At 46.4% G+C, this 15,953-nt stretch overlaps 1 protein-coding gene across 5 annotated transcripts in view; it reads right to left on the minus strand.

Moving 5' to 3' along the window:
• Positions 1–461: 461 nt before the first annotated feature.
• The window catches only part of LOC133562861 (tetraspanin-18B-like), a 231,359-nt gene continuing 215,867 nt past the window's right edge, over positions 462–15,953 (minus strand). For all 5 annotated transcript variants that reach the window (XM_061916664.1, XM_061916667.1, XM_061916665.1 and 2 more), the window contains 3 exons: positions 15,288–15,401; positions 13,192–13,275; positions 462–1,482 (listed from right to left, as the gene is read on the minus strand). In XM_061916664.1, coding sequence (XP_061772648.1) covers positions 1,435–1,482; positions 13,192–13,275; positions 15,288–15,401 — 246 coding nt within the window. In that variant the 3' untranslated portion in view covers positions 462–1,434. The remainder of the gene's footprint in view (positions 1,483–13,191; positions 13,276–15,287; positions 15,402–15,953) is intronic.

Here is a 15,953-nt window from a genome sequence, read left to right on the forward strand (position 1 = left end):
ATACTAGCGAAATTATTCTCTGCATTTGACCCATCACCCTTGTTCCACCCCCTGGGAGGTGAGGGGAGCAGTGAGCAGCAGCGGTGGCCGCGCCCGGGAATCATTTTTGGTGATTTAACCCCCAATTCCAAGCCTTGATGCTGAGTGCCAAGCAGGGAGGTAATGGCTCCCATTTTTATAGTCTTTGGTATGACTTGGCCGGGGTTTGAACTCACAACCAACCGACCTCAGGGCGGACACTCTAACCACTGGACCACTGAGTAGGTCTTACAAGCCTTCTTGGTAGGATCAAAGACAGCTTGTCTGCTTGCCAGGAACTCATTGAAACACAAAGTTTTGTGCTGCCTTCATTTTAACACGCATTTTATTTTGCGACTCCAGAAGATTTGTTTGTTGTTTTCTTGGCCGACCGCCAGGTTAGCAAAGTGTTTGGAATGTGCCAAAGATACGGGACACGATGATTCCGAATACCATTTATTTACAAGATCTGATACAAATGCATACACAAAAACATTTCAACAGCTAAAATCCCACCAAGTCACGATACGCGTACTGCAGTGAACGTCACCATAGCAAAAATACAACAAATACAAAATACAACTGAGTGGCCTTTCAAGCTGCGGCTGGTCTGTGGGCGGCTGTCAAGGTGACATGAAGACAGAGACCGCATGAACATGAAGACAGAGACCGCATGAACATGAAGACAAAGACCGCATGAACATGAAGACAAAGACCGCATGAACATGAAGACAGAGACCGCATGAACATGAAGACAAAGACTGCATGAACATGAAGACAGAGACTGCATGAACATGAAGACAAAGACTGCATGAACATGAAGACAGAGACTGCATGAACATGAAGACTGCATGAACATGAAGACAAAGACTGCATGAACATGAAGACTGCATGAACATGAAGACCAAGACTGCATGAACATGAAGACAAAGACTGCATGAACATGAAGACAAAGACTGCATGAACATGAAGACAAAGACTGCATGAACATGAAGACAAAGACTGCATGAACATGAAGACAAAGACTGCATGAACATGAAGACAAAGACCGCATGTGAGAATGTGACAATATACAATATTCAAGAGAAAGGGAAACAGCCAACAATAAATAGTCTTCGTCCAAAAGTCAGTGCCTTCTGGTCCTCGTGTCCGGTCTACTCGACCCCGGTCTGTGCCAGACCTGGTCCACAAACGTCATGTTTCCACTAAAGACACACAATCTGTAGCAGCTCCCACCTTGTGTGGGCGGCTGAGTACTTTGTTACCTCAAAAGTCCAGCTGTGAAGTACAAGAGTTGAAGAATGTTTTCTTTCCCCCGACCAATTATTTAAATACGATCCTTAAATTACACGTGTCCATTATCAGCTTTTCACCAGAGTTCCCTTTTCTGCTCTTCTGAGCCTCAAACTCAAACCTCTACTGCAGGGACTGGTAGAGCATCAGAGACAGGAACATGGCGAAGATCTGGAACATACAACAAATACAACAAATAGTCATGTGCATGTACTTCAGTGTTCCTAATCTATCATGTTTGTTGTTGTCATCTCAGCATGTTTGTTGTTGCATGTTTGTTGTTGTCATCTCAGCATGTTTGTTGTTGTCATCTCAGCATGTTTGTTGTTGTCATTTCAGCATGTTTGTTGTTGTCATTTCAGCATGTTTGTTGTTGTCATTTCAGCATGTTTGTTGTTGTCATTTCAGCATGTTTGTTGTTGTCATCTCAGCATGTTTGTTGTTGTCATTTCAGCATGTTTGTTGTTGTCATTTCAGCATGTTTGTTGTTGTCATTTCAGCATGTTTGTTGTTGTCATTTCAGCATGTTTGTTGTTGTCATGTCAGCATGTTTGTTGTTGTCATCTCAGCATGTTTGTTGTTGTCATTTCAGCATGTTTGTTGTTGTCATTTCAGCATGTTTGTTGTTGTCATTTCAGCATGTTTGTTGTTGTCATTTCAGCATGTTTGTTGTTGTCATTTCAGCATGTTTGTTGTTGTCATTTCAGCATGTTTGTTGTTGTCATTTCAGCATGTTTGTTGTTGTCATTTCAACATGTTTGTTGTTGTCATTTCAGCATGTTTGTTGTTGTCATTTCAGCATGTTTGTTGTTGTCATTTCAGCATGTTTGTTGTTGTCATTTCAGCATGTTTGTTGTTGTCATTTCAGCATGTTTGTTGTTGTCATTTCAGCATGTTTGTTGTTGTCATTTCAGCATGTTTGTTGTTGTCATTTCAGCATGTTTGTTGTTGTCATTTCAGCATGTTTGTTGTTGTCATCTCAGCATGTTTGTTGTTGTCATTTCAACATGTTTGTTGTTGTCATTTCAGCATGTTTTTTGTTGTCATTTCAGCATGTTTGTTGTTGTCATTTCAGCATGTTTGTTGTCATTTCAGCATGTTTGTTGCCATTTCAGCATGTTTGTTGTTGTCATTTCAGCATGTTTGTTGTTGTCATCTCAGCATGTTTGTTGTTGTCATTTCAACATGTTTGTTGTTGTCATTTCAGCATGTTTGTTGTTGTCATCTCAGCATGTTTGTTGTTGTCATTTCAGCATGTTTGTTGTTGTCATCTCAGCATGTTTGTTGTTGTCATTTCAACATGTTTGTTGTTGTCATTTCAGCATGTTTGTTGTTGTCATTTCAGCATGTTTGTTGTTGTCATTTCAGCATGTTTGTTGTTGTCATCTCAGCATGTTTGTTGTTGTCATTTCAGCATGTTTGTTGTTGTCATCTCAGCATGTTTGTTGTTGTCATCTCAGCATGTTTGTTGTTGTCATTTCAGCATGTTTGTTGTTGTCATCTCAGCATGTTTGTTGTTGTCATCTCAGCATGTTTGTTGTTGTCATTTCAGCATGTTTGTTCTTGTTATTTAAGCATGTTTGTTGTTGTCATTTAAGCATGTTTGTTGTTGTCATTTCAGCATGTTTGTTGTTGTCATTTCAACATGTTTGTTGTTGTCATTTCAACATGTTTATTGTTGTCATTTCAACATGTTTGTTGTTGTCATTTCAACATGTTTGTTGTTGTCATTTCATCATGTTTGTTGTTGTCATTTCAGCATGTTTGTTGTTGTCATTTCAGCATGTTTGTTGTTGTCATTTCACCATGTTTGTTGTTGTCATTTCACCATGTTTGTTGTTGTTATTTCAGCATGTTTGTTGTTGTCATTTCAGCATGTTTGTTGTTGTCATTTCAACATGTTTGTTGTTGTCATTTCATCATGTTTGTTGTTGTCATTTCAGCATGTTTGTTGTTGTCATTTCATCATGTTTGTTGTTGTCATTTCAACATGTTTGTTGTTGTCATTTCAGCATGTTTGTTGTTGTTATTTCAGCATGTTTGTTCTTGTCATTTCAGCATATTTGTTGTTGTCATTTCAACATGTTTGTTGTTGTCATTTCATCATGTTTGTTGTTGTCATTTCAGCATGTTTGTTGTTGTCATTTCATCATGTTTGTTGTTGTCATTTGATGACATGCTATAGTACAATGTAGGCCAGTGTCAATGTACTTAACTGGTGCAATAGTATAATGTTTGTTGTCATTTGATGACATGCAATAGTATGTTTGTTGTCATTTGATGACATGCAATAGTATAATGTTTGTTGTCATTTGATGACATGCAATAGTATACTGTTTGTTGTCATTTGATGACATGCCATAGCATAATGTTTGTTGTCATGGTCTTTTTCCCCCCAAGATGGCGCTGCTGTAGTGGCTGCTGGTGGCAGGAGTTCTGTGCTCTTGTGTCATCCTTTTGTGTTTCCCTCTTGTTTTCATGTCTTATATTTTTTTGCCTTTTGGTCCGGGACCCTTCGGGACTGTGTGACAAGGGTTTGGAGAGACTGGAGGAGAAGTGGATGACGAGACAGGACTGCAGAGTTTGGAGAGACTGGAGGAGATGTGGATGACGAGACAGGACTGCAGAGTTTGGAGAGACTGGAGGAGATGTGGATGACGAGACAGGACTGCAGAGTTTGGAGAGACTGGATGAGATGTGGATGACGAGACAGGGCTGCAGAGTTTGGAGAGACTGGAGGAGATGTGGATGACGAGACAGGACTGCATAGTTTGGAGAGACTGGATGAGATGTGGATGACGAGACAAGGCTGCAGAGTTTGGAGAGACTGGAGGAGATGTGGATGAAGAGACAGGGCTGCAGAGTTTGGAGAGACTGGAGGAGATGTGGATGAAGAGACAGGACTGCATAGTTTGGAGAGACTGGAGGAGATGTGGATGACGAGACAGGACTGCATAGTTTGGTGAGACTGGAGGAGATGTGGATGAAGAGACAAGGCTGCAGAGTTTAGAGAGACTGGAGGAGATGTGGATGAAGAGACAGGACTGCATAGTTTGGAGAGACTGGAGGAGATGTGGATGAAGAGACAGGGCTGCAGAGTTTGGAGAGACTGGAGGAGATGTGGATGAAGAGACAGGACTGCATAGTTTGGAGAGACTGGAGGAGATGTGGATGAAGAGACAGGGCTGCAGAGTTTGGAGAGACTGGAGGAGATGTGGATGAAGAGACAGGACTGCATAGTTTGGAGAGACTGGAGGAGATGTGGATGAAGAGACAGGACTGCAGAGTTTGGAGAGACTGGAGGTGTGGATGAAGAGACAGGACTGCATAGTTTGGTGGGACTGGAGTAGATGTGGATGAAGAGACAAGGCTGCAGAGTTTGGAGAGACTGGAGGAGATGTGGATGAAGAGACAGGACTGCATATTTTGGTGAGACTGGAGGAGATGTGGATGACGAGACAGGACTGCATATTTTGGTGAGACTGGAGGAGATGTGGATGAAGAGACAGGACTGCAGTTTGGTGAGACTGGAGGAGATGTGGATGAAGAGACAGGGCTGCAGAGTTTGGAGAGACTGGAGGAGATGTGGATGACGAGACAGGACTGCATAGTTTGGAGAGACTGGAGGAGATGTGGATGACGAGACAGGACTGCATAGTTTGGTGAGACTGGAGGAGATGTGGATGAAGAGACAAGGCTGCAGAGTTTGGAGAGACTGGAGGAGATGTGAATGACGAGACAGGACTGCATAGTTTGGAGAGACTGGAGGAGATGTGGATGAAGAGACAGGGCTGCAGAGTTTGGAGAGACTGGAGGAGATGTGGATGAAGAGACAGGGCTGCAGAGTTTGGAGAGACTGGAGGAGATGTGGATGAAGAGACAGGGCTGCAGAGTTTGGAGAGACTGGAGGAGATGTGGATGACGAGACAGGGCTGCAGTGTTTGGAGAGACTGGAGGAGATGTGGATGACGAGACAGGGCTGCAGTGTTTGGAGAGACTGGAGGAGATGTGGATGACGAGACAGGGCTGCAGTGTTTGGAGAGACTGGAGGAGATGTGGATGACGAGACAGGGCTGCAGAGTTTGGAGAGACTGGAGGAGATGTGGATGAAGAGACAGGGCTGCAGAGTTTGGAGAGACTGGAGGAGATGTGGATGAAGAGACAGGACTGCATAGTTTGGAGAGACTGGAGGAGATGTGGATGAAGAGACAGTGCGGAGCTAGCTCTGAGCTACTGGGACGGACAAGCTTCACGGTGTCTCAGCTGAATGAGCAGGTGTTGGACACCTCAGTCTCCTTGGACGTATCCTCGTTCATCCATGCGGACTGGACACTGGCTGAGAGTTGGTTGGCGGCCAAGAGTGGAGTCGGCTCTCTTGGTTGCTTTGTTGGGTCTGCTCCTGTTTCTGGCCATGCTCCCTCCACCCCAGTGGACGATGGCGTGGAACACCACAGAGGCCACCACAGTGTCTATGTTTCTTTTACTTTTTATTCATAGCTGCATGTAGAAGTGTCTGCTTGTATCAGCTCCGCTGCTTTAATGTCCTTTGTGTTCTTTGATGTTTCCCTCTTACACACATGTAAGAGGGATGTGTACTATGGCTATGAGTGGTTTTCCCTTGGCCTCAGTCTGGACCCCCTCTCCAGGGGCCCAGGCTTTGACCGTTTTTTGTATTTTATTTTATTTTATTTTAATCTTTTCTTCTATTTTCTCCCATTCCTCCCCCTTGTTTACCAGTATTTCACCTTTTTTGTAAGGGGCGCTGGAAGCCGGCAGACCCGTCAGTGATCCTGTTCTGTCTCCCTGTAATGTTTGTCTGATCTTGAATGGGATTGTGCTAAAGATTTAAATTTCTCCTCGGGGATTAATAAAGTATGTCTGATTCTGATTGTGATTTGACTGCATGTTATTGTATATTTTATTTCATGTAACCTGCAGATGAAAAGGAGCTGTTTGGCTACAATCTGTTGCGGAAAATGTCTTAAAACTTCATGACTGTGTGCATGGTCCCTTCACATGAAGACCAAACTAATATGAAACTACTCACTAAAAGTCTAAACTAATAGTAAACTACTCACTAATAGACTAAACTAAGGTGAAACTACTCACTAATAGACTAAACTACCATGAAACTACTCACTAACATAACTAATATTCAACTACAGACTAGCAGGTCAGCACAGTCACACATGTGTTGTGTAATAATAATACCACCAGATGGCAATCTTGTCACACAAAAAGTTTGTCAGGCAGGCTCTGCAGGGATTTTAATTTGTGGCTAAATTTTTGTCTTCAATTATTAATGATTCATTATTATTATTATTATTATTATTATTATTAGACTCCAGTGGAACACCCACTCCACACCAAACATCAACAGTTTCTTTACATGCACTATAACAAACTCATTAAACATTTTTAGGGGGGTAATTGCTCTCTAAAATATCTTTAAATCCCACTAAATGACTTGCTTATCTAAAAAAAGATGCATTTTTTGACATAATAATGCCGACATTAAATAGTAAAGGGGCTGTTTGCAACGTCCTCACAGTTACATTTGCCAAAGCAAAAAATAGAATAAGAACACCACTGTTGCCAATAATGGTTTAGCAGAATATGTGTGTTAAAATGTTTGTATTTTTCATAATTACTAATTTTGTGTAATATGTTTTTTTTCCTGCACAAATTAAAGTCCCCCTGTCCTGTCAACAGGGGGCGCACGACCAACAGAAGCAACAAACCATTTGCAGTCATGTTATGATTCAATGATAGCTAATGCTAACTATCCAAATCGCTATTTTTAGCCAACAACACCCGAAGCTAACGTGCGAGAAGCCGCTAGAGGGTGGTATAGAACACTTAAAATACATTGGAAAGTTAGCACCCCCGAGGCATTTGTGTGATTATTGCAAACTGCACCTTCTTAAGTCCCAAGCTGTTTGTTTACACGCTTTTTTATTTCTCTCTGCTATTTGGGCTTATTGAACCCTAATAGAATAAAAACTAAGAATCATCTTTTGATATGATGTACTTAGTCCATAAGTACACAAACGTGTACTTCATGTGTAGTGACATGCTAATTCTTATATTTACACTTTTTTTTCCAAATTGCATCGTATGTTATAATCTTCTGACACCACCAGATGGCAGTATAAGTGTCCACATAAGTGGCCATAAGACCCCAATTCAGTAGTGTACACTGTTTTGGAAATAAGAGCTAAAAGGTGCTGTCCACACATGTGGCCACTAAGCCTTTAGAGGTTTTAAGTAGCCAGAATGGGAGTTTTCATTACAACCATTACACCATCCATTTTCTACCTCTTGTCCCATTTTGGGGAGGCGGGCAGAGCTGGAGCCTACCTCAGCTGCATTGCAGTCATGTGCTATAAAATACGTGGTTATGAATCCCAATTTCCCCTTTTTTCGTAGCGTAAAGTATTGTGGAAGTGAGCGTACATGGCTTTCTAGATGGCCTACGCGGCAAACGGCACGACGACAACGACCAGGTTCTTGAACAGCTGGGTATCTGTAAGACAAGACGTACTAAGATTGCAAAACTGGTGTCTAAAAAGTCCCTGCTAATGGCAACCCAGTCTGTTAAGCTCTTCATGAAACTGGCCCGGCGTCGTGCGAAGCCAATCGATTTATCCATCCCTCAATGACCTCATGCTACTCATGGACTACGGCCCTCGGACATTCCGACAACCCAGGTGAAGCATGGATTTGTTAACTTTCCCATCTCTGATGTAGCAAATATTCTGGAAGTCTCAGGGCTTTGGGCCGGGTCTCGGCCAGCCCCTCGGCGCGTGTGGCACAGCGGGCTCCGTGACCGACGGCAGGCCATGCGTCGGGGTTGATATGCAAGAGTATCAGGGCTCGTGGCGTGAGGGCGGGCTTTGGCCCGTCTCCCCCCACTCCACCTGGCACACGTGACACAGGCGGGCTCCGCCACCATCGGACGGGCTGTAGCCCAACGGAAGAGGCGCCATTCCAGTGGTATCGCGTGGTATGGGGAATTATCGCAGAAGTCTCAGGGCTTTGGGGCAAGTCTCGACCTGCCCCTTGGCACGGCAAGCTCTGTGACCGATGGCGGGTCCTCACGTCCCGACCCGGTGGGCCATGCGTCAGGGTTGATATGCAAGAGTCTCAGGGCCTTGTGGCGAAGCCCGTCCCCTCCCACTCCAGCTAGCGCCGGCGGCACAGACGATCCTGGCGGTGTCGCATGGTATGGGGAATTTAACGCAGATGTCTCAGGGCTTTGGGGCGGGTCTCGGCCAGCCCTTTGGCGCGCGCGCCACAGGTGGGCTCCGCAACCATCGGATGGGCTGCAACCCGGCGGCGGCACATGGCATGGGGAATTAACGCAGAAGTCTTAGGGCTTTGGGGCGGGTCGAGACCTGCCCCTTGGCGCATGTGGCACGGCGGGCTCCGTGACCGATGCCGGGTCCTCACGTCCCGACCCGGCGAGCCATGCGTCAGGGTTGATATGCAAGAATCTCAGGGCCTCGTGGCGTGGGGGCGGGCTTCGGCCCGTCCCCTCCCACTCCAGCTGGCGCCCGCGGCACAGACGATCCCGGCGGTGTCGCATGGTATGGGGAATTTAACGCAGACGTCTCAGGGCTTTGGGGCGGGTCTCGGCCAGCCCTTTGGCGCGCGCGCCACAGGTGGGCTCCGCAACCACCGGATGGGCTGTAACACGGAGGCGGCGCGTGGCATGGGGAATTAACGCAGAAGTCTTAGGGCTTTGGGGTGGATCGAGACCTGCCCCTTGGCGCGTGTGGCACGGTAGGCTCCGTGACCGATGGCGGGTCTTCACGGCCCAACGGCAGCGCGCCCCGGTGGTCCATGAGTCGGGGTTGATATACAGAAGTCTAAGGGCTTCGGATCCTTCCAAACCTCCCTACCCCCCTATCTTCCACCTGGCGCACACGGCACAGGCGTCCGTGACCATCGCACGGGCTACAGCCCGACGGCTGCGCGATCCCGGCGGTGTCGCGTGGTATGGGGAATTAACGCAGAAGTCTCAGGGCTTTGGGGCGGGTCAAGACCTGCCCCTTGGCGCATGTGGCACGGCGGGCTCCGTGACCGATGGCGGGTCCTCACGGCCCGAAAGCGGCGCGCCTCAGCGGGCCATGCGTTGGGGTTGATATGCAGAAGTCTCGTGGCATGGGCGGCGGACTTCAGATCGTTCCAAACCCCCCTACCTTCCACCTGCCGCGCGCGGCACAGGCGTCCGCAACCGTCAGAAGGGCTGCAGCCTGATGGCGGCGCCATACCTTGACCTTGATTCGAGGGTCCTAAAATGCACCACAAGTATGTGCAAAGGTGAATAGCTGCCGCAAATATCATATATTACCTTTCTTCTATCAAAGGGGTCGGCAACCTTTACCACTCAACTAGCAATTTTGACCCGTTTAACAAAATCCATCCAGCGTAGGCGCAACACAGATCCACTAGGATATTTGTGCCCGCGCCCACTAAGGACTCGTAACAGGGGTCACCCCACATGCAGTGGGCTCACGCCGGGGTTGCATTTCCGCCTCCCCACACCCGCACACGAGGGCCCATCACTGTGCCCACCATGCACCCGCCAGGGCTCGTAACAGGGTTCCCCAAGTTCCTTGGACATCTTTATATCGTGCGTTTCATTCACTGCTCATTAAGGGCAGTGGTATTTCACTTGCAACGCCCTGGGGCCGGAGCCCCGCACAGGGCCTCCCACTTATTCTACACCCCTCATGTCTCTTCACAGTTGCAGACTAGAGTCAAGCTCAACAGGGTCTTCTTTCCCCGCTGATTCTGCCAAGCCCGTTCCCTTGGCTGTGGTTTCGCCTGATAGTGGGTAGGGACAGTGGGAATCTCATTCATCCATTCATGCGCGTCACTAATTAGATGACGAGGCATTTGGCTACCTTATAGTCTAGTTACTCCCGCCGTTTACCCGCGCTTCAATAAATTTCTTCACTTTCATTCAGAGCACTGGGCAGAAATCACATCGAGTCAACACCCGTCGCAGGCCATCGCGATGCTTTGTTTTAATTAAACAGTCGGATTCCCCTGGTCCGCACCAGTTCTAAGTCAGCTGCTAGGCGCCAGCCGAGGCCACCCGGCAGGACGCCTCGCCGGGGTCCGGAGCCGGGGCCCCGTTTCCCGAGAGGGCCCCACCGGGAGCCGTAGCTGAGGTGATCCGCGAGAAGGGCCCGACGCACGTCCAGGGTCACCGCCGCACCGACACCCCGCCTGGCCCGCCTTCCCTGCGGCCGGCGACACGCGCCCGGCACCGGTAGTACGGCCGCCCCCCATTACCCGCGCGGCCGACCCCCCGGTGAGGGGGGGGCAACGCACGCGGGCGGTAAGAGTGACCGAGGCCACCGGCGCGGACGCGCCGCACGCAACCGCGGGTCCGAACGGGCGGCGGGGCGATGGCTCCCCCAGCCGCGGCACGTGCCCAGCCCCGCTTCGCACCCCAGCCCGACCGACCCAGCCCTTAGAGCCAATCCTTGTCCCGAAGTTACGGATCTGTCTTGCCGACTTCCCTTACCCGACTTCCCTTACTAGAAATTCAAAATGAAATCACACTGCATACAGAGTTTTCTTACTTTGTCCTATGTATAAACCGGGGGTCTCAGACACACAGCCCACACCTTAATATGAAAATTGAATGATAGTGGGTCCCGCGGGTTTTATATGAATACCACTTGACAGCGTCACACTTGCCAACCCTCCCGATTGTTCCGAGAGACTGCCCAATGTCAGATCAACCATTCTCGCGAATGCTTGCAGGATTTCCCCCAAATAACAATAATAAGAGCATCGTATGAAGGCGCTGCCTTTGGCGCCCTCTACAACACGTTCAATCAGCTTGCCAGCCCAGTCACATGTCGTATGAGGCTTCTGCTGACACACGCATAAGTCAATGCAAGGCAAAATTGTTTAATAGCCATACAGGTTACACTGAAGGTTCCCGTTTAAACAATCCCTACTCTTCCGTGCTATATTATACACCCCCGCAAGCACCAAAATATCCTCACCCCCTCCGTGTTTCGGTTGAGGTGGGCGGGGTTGGGGGGGAGGGGTTTGGTGCTAGCGGGGGTGTATAACATAGCCCGGAAGAGTAGGGATGCATGGGATTCTGGGTATTTGTTCAGTTGTGTTTATGTTGTGTAACAGTGCCGATGTTCTCCCGAAATGTGTGTCATTATTGTTTGGTGTGGATTCACAGTGTGGCGCATATTAGTAAGAGTGTTAAAGTTGTTTATATTATAACCCTCAGTGTGGCCTGTATGGCTGTTGAGTAAGTATGCGTTGCAGTCACTTTTGTGTGTTAAGACACTAGATATAGAATGTGACCAGTCGGCAAGCAGACCACGTGGTGTAAAAGCGAGCACGACGACATGTTGTAGAGGAGGTTAAAGACGTTGCCATCACTGCACACCCTTAATATTGAAGTCCAGGTGAAAATTGGAGAATGTGATGTTCTGAGAGATGCACTTAAATCCAGAAACCTCACGGAATAAACGTTGGGGTCAGCAATTTAGCAGCTGAGCCACATCTGAGTGATCAAAGAGCCGCATGTTGCCAAACCCTGTTGTCACATGCTGCTAACCAAAATGTTGGTGCTGTGTTTGAATGTCAGCTTTGATGACCAGGAAAGAACCATTTTGCATTTTTACAAGTGTCACACATTCCTAATTTGATTCAAATGACCTTATTATCGAACTTTACAAGCAAAACTTTTGTCGTATTTTATAACCGACTGATTATTTCATATGTGACAGATTATTCTTGAACTTTGAAAACAAAACTTTTCAGTTAAAGTTAAAAGTACCAATGATTGTCACACACACACATGCATTTCACCCATGGCAGGTGAGGGGAGCAGTGAGCAGCAGCAGTGGCCGGGCCCGGGAATCATTTTTGGTGATTTAACCCCCAATTTCAACCCTTGATGCTGAGTGCCAAGCAGGGAGGTAATGGCTCCCATTTTTATAGTCTTTCGGCCAGGGTTTGAACTCACAACCTACCCATCTCAGGGCGGACACTCTAACCACTAGACCACTGAGTAGGTTATGTAGGTTGTCGTATTTTATAACTGACAGATTGAAATGAAATGAAAAATATATATATACACTACTGAAATAACTGAAAACATGTTTTATATTCTAGTTTCTTCAACATTGCTCTGATTACTGCTTTGCACACTCTTGGCATTCTCTCCATGAGCTTCAAGCACACCTGTGAAGTGAAAACCAATTCAGGTGACTACCTCTTGAAGCTTCGAGAGATTGCCAAAAGAGTGTGGCTATTTTGAAGAAACCAGAATAATAAAACATGTCCTTTTTTGTTGACAATGTAAATAGTCGTGAAAATAAAGGTGTGTCCACAAACATTTGGCCTGTACTGTATGTACCTTCAAATCTTTGCAAAATCCCAGGCGCTAGTGGCCTTAATGAAGGCTTAGTGGCCACATGTGTGGACAGCACCTTTTAGCTCTTATTTCCAAAATGGTGAACAATACTGAATTGGGGTCTTATGGCCACTTATGTGGACACTTATACTGCCATCTGGTGGTGGCAGAAGACTAACATACAAGTGTAAAAAATAAGAATTAGCCTGTCACTAAACATGATGTACACGTTTGTGTACTTATGGACTAAGTACATCATTTCAAAAGATGATTCTTAGTTTTGATTTTCATTAGGGTCCAAAAAGCCCAAATAGCAAAGAGAAATAAATTAAAAACTTTGTAAACATACAGCTTGGGCCTTAAGAGGTTTGAAACAATCGCAGTGTTTACGCCACAAGTCGGCCCGGCTTGATGCCATGACTACAATCAGAAGACAGTAAAAAGAAAAGGATAGAATGAAAAAATCTCCATACCTCAGTGCACAGTATAATCACGGAGAAGCCTGCAATTGAATAGATGTATTTGTCGTAGCGGTGGAAGAGTACATCGTAACAACCCTGTGGAAACACAACAAACAATAGCTGAGCACATGACGGACAAACTGTAAACGCGGGGAATTAATTAGACCAGGGACACCAAAGTGGTTTTCTTTGAGGCTGCCATCAGAGGGCCGCTTGTAACAGTGAATGTCGGAATTTGCCTCTGGATTTCATTATTAATTATATATTTTTCGGACTATAAGTCGCAGATTTTTTTCATAGTTTGGCCGGGGGTGCGACTTATGTGTGACAGTCCCCGATAACCTGGACCAATTCAATTATTTTTTTGTATAATTATTGTTTAATTTGCGTTGCCTCACACGATGAACACTACATATATTTATATCCATTCAGAAGCTGCACTATATACAGAAAAGTGCTGCTAGGATCCGGATGAGAGTGCGGAAATACGACCATATCACACCAACTCTCAAATCCCTTCACTGGCTTCCTGTTCCACTCAGGATTGAATACAAAGTCTCCCTACTAACCCACCAGTGCCTCCATGGAAATGCCCCCATCTACCTCAAAGAACTACTCACCCCTAAATCCTCCACCCGACACCTCCGCTCCAAACAGGCTAACCTCCTCCAACCTCCAAGGACAAAGCTGCGAACTATGAGAGACCAGGCTTTCTGCTCCCAGTCTGTGGAATGCTCTCCCTGACCACCTGAGGGCACCGCAGACTGGATGCTTTTAAAAAAAGGCTTAAGAACGCTTCTTTTTAAAAAAGCCTTTTTATAGATATATGCATACTAGTTCTAACTATTAGGCTGTTCGGGTTTTTTATTCATACGGATCGGTGCGGCGTCTTCAGTAATGCGGACGTCGTACCGATCCGTTGTGGTGAAGAAGGAGCTGAGCCGGAAGGCAAAGCTCTCAATTTACCGGTCGATCTACGTTCCCATCCTCACCTATGGTCATGAGCTTTGGGTCATGAGCGAAAGGACAAGATCACGGGTACAAGCGGCCCAAATGAGTTTCCTCCACCGTGTGGTGGGTCTCTCCCTTAGAGATAGGGTGAGAAGCTCTGCCATCCGGGAGGAACTCAAAGTAAAGCCGCTGCTCCTCCACATGGAGAGGAGCCAGATGAGGTGGTTCGGGCATCTGGTCAGGATGCCACCCGAACGCCTCCCTAGGGAGGTGTTTAGGGCACGTCCAACCGGAAGACCCAGGACACGTTGGGAAGACTATGTCTCCCGGCTGGCCTGGGAACGCCTCGGGATCCCCCGGGAAGAGCTGGACGAAGTGGCTGGGGAAAGGGAAGTCAGGGCTTCTCTGCTTAGGCTGTTGCCCCCGCGACCCGACCTTTGGATAAGCGGAAGAAGATGGCTGGATGGATGTTTTTTATTTTTTAAACACCAGCACTTCAAGTTGTTTACTCAATGTAAAATGATTTTCACAAATAAAATCAATTATTATTATTATTAATATTCCTACAAGACGCCGGATAAAACTCCGGGCCGTCACTTCTTTGCGCTCGCCATCCCATGACTTTCCCGGTGATTATCCGCCGACCACCATGTTGCTGTAGGGAGGAAAAGCGGAACGACACACATTGCGGAAATAACATTCTCCCTGCTTGGGCTTAATACAAGTATATTCCACAACGCAAAACATGTCTTTTTCAAAGCCTGAAGACCATTCCAGGAAAAGCGGGAGCTGCAATAATTCTTTGTTGAGCACAGAGGCACCCTGACGTATCTTATTTGCACAGGGATACAATATGAAACGTCATTATAGAACTAGACATGCTGAGGAGAATGCAACATTTATTTTCTTGCGGCCCAGCCTCACCCAGACTCTGCATCCAGTGGCCCCCAGGTCAATTGACTTTGAGGACCCCTGCTCTAACGAATACACAATACATCCAGACATGCTTATACACTGTGAAATATGTTTTGTACATTCCTTTATCTAAAAAAAAAAACACTTTGTGAGGTAAACAACCAGAATTTTTCTATCAATACCAACATTTGCGGTGAAAGTCATGCAAGGTGGTTGAAAGTAGAGATGATGTCAGGCAGTACCTTTTGGAAGATCTCCTCGTCTGTGCAATTCTTATTAATTTTGTTCGGGCAGCAGACTGGTGGCCACACCTCCTCCTTAAAGTCTTTGTACTGGGTCACTCCACAGCATTTGAACTGGAATGAGCAAAACAGGCAACAGGTGACATGCTTGCGGTTTGTTGTTCACATTCATCAAACAAGACATACAGTGGAACCGATTTTATGATTTGACGTCCACGCCGCAGACTGGCTGACTCCTCCACATAAGCGGTCGTCAACATAACCAAGCTGGCCATTGCTCGCACTATTTAGTTGTGGCTAATCCCTCCATTTGTGCATATTGTATTTTGAGTTTTAAACTGAATAAAAACAGCAACTTTCCCACATTTGTACTTCCAAGAATCAGTGCCAGTTTATCATTGAACTGAATTCTTTAATTGTTTTACCGCCTGGTTCTATTTGACTCTTACGGGACATCTATAGGGAGTCTTTGTACAGAATCTGACCTTTTTAATTTTGCTCCTGTTGTCTTGAAGTGCATAGAGCTGTAAAAATATTAGAGCACAGAAAACCCCCAGGACCTGACTTGATTGGGCCTTTTTCTTTTAAAGCTGGCAGTTTGATTTTTATATCAGAGCCACTTTCAATTAAAAACAGACATTCAATCGGTTTTGTCCTCCCTTTATC

The sequence above is a fragment of the Nerophis ophidion genome, linkage group LG12, assembly GCF_033978795.1.
Source record: "Nerophis ophidion isolate RoL-2023_Sa linkage group LG12, RoL_Noph_v1.0, whole genome shotgun sequence".
Lineage (NCBI taxonomy): Eukaryota > Metazoa > Chordata > Actinopteri > Syngnathiformes > Syngnathidae > Nerophis > Nerophis ophidion.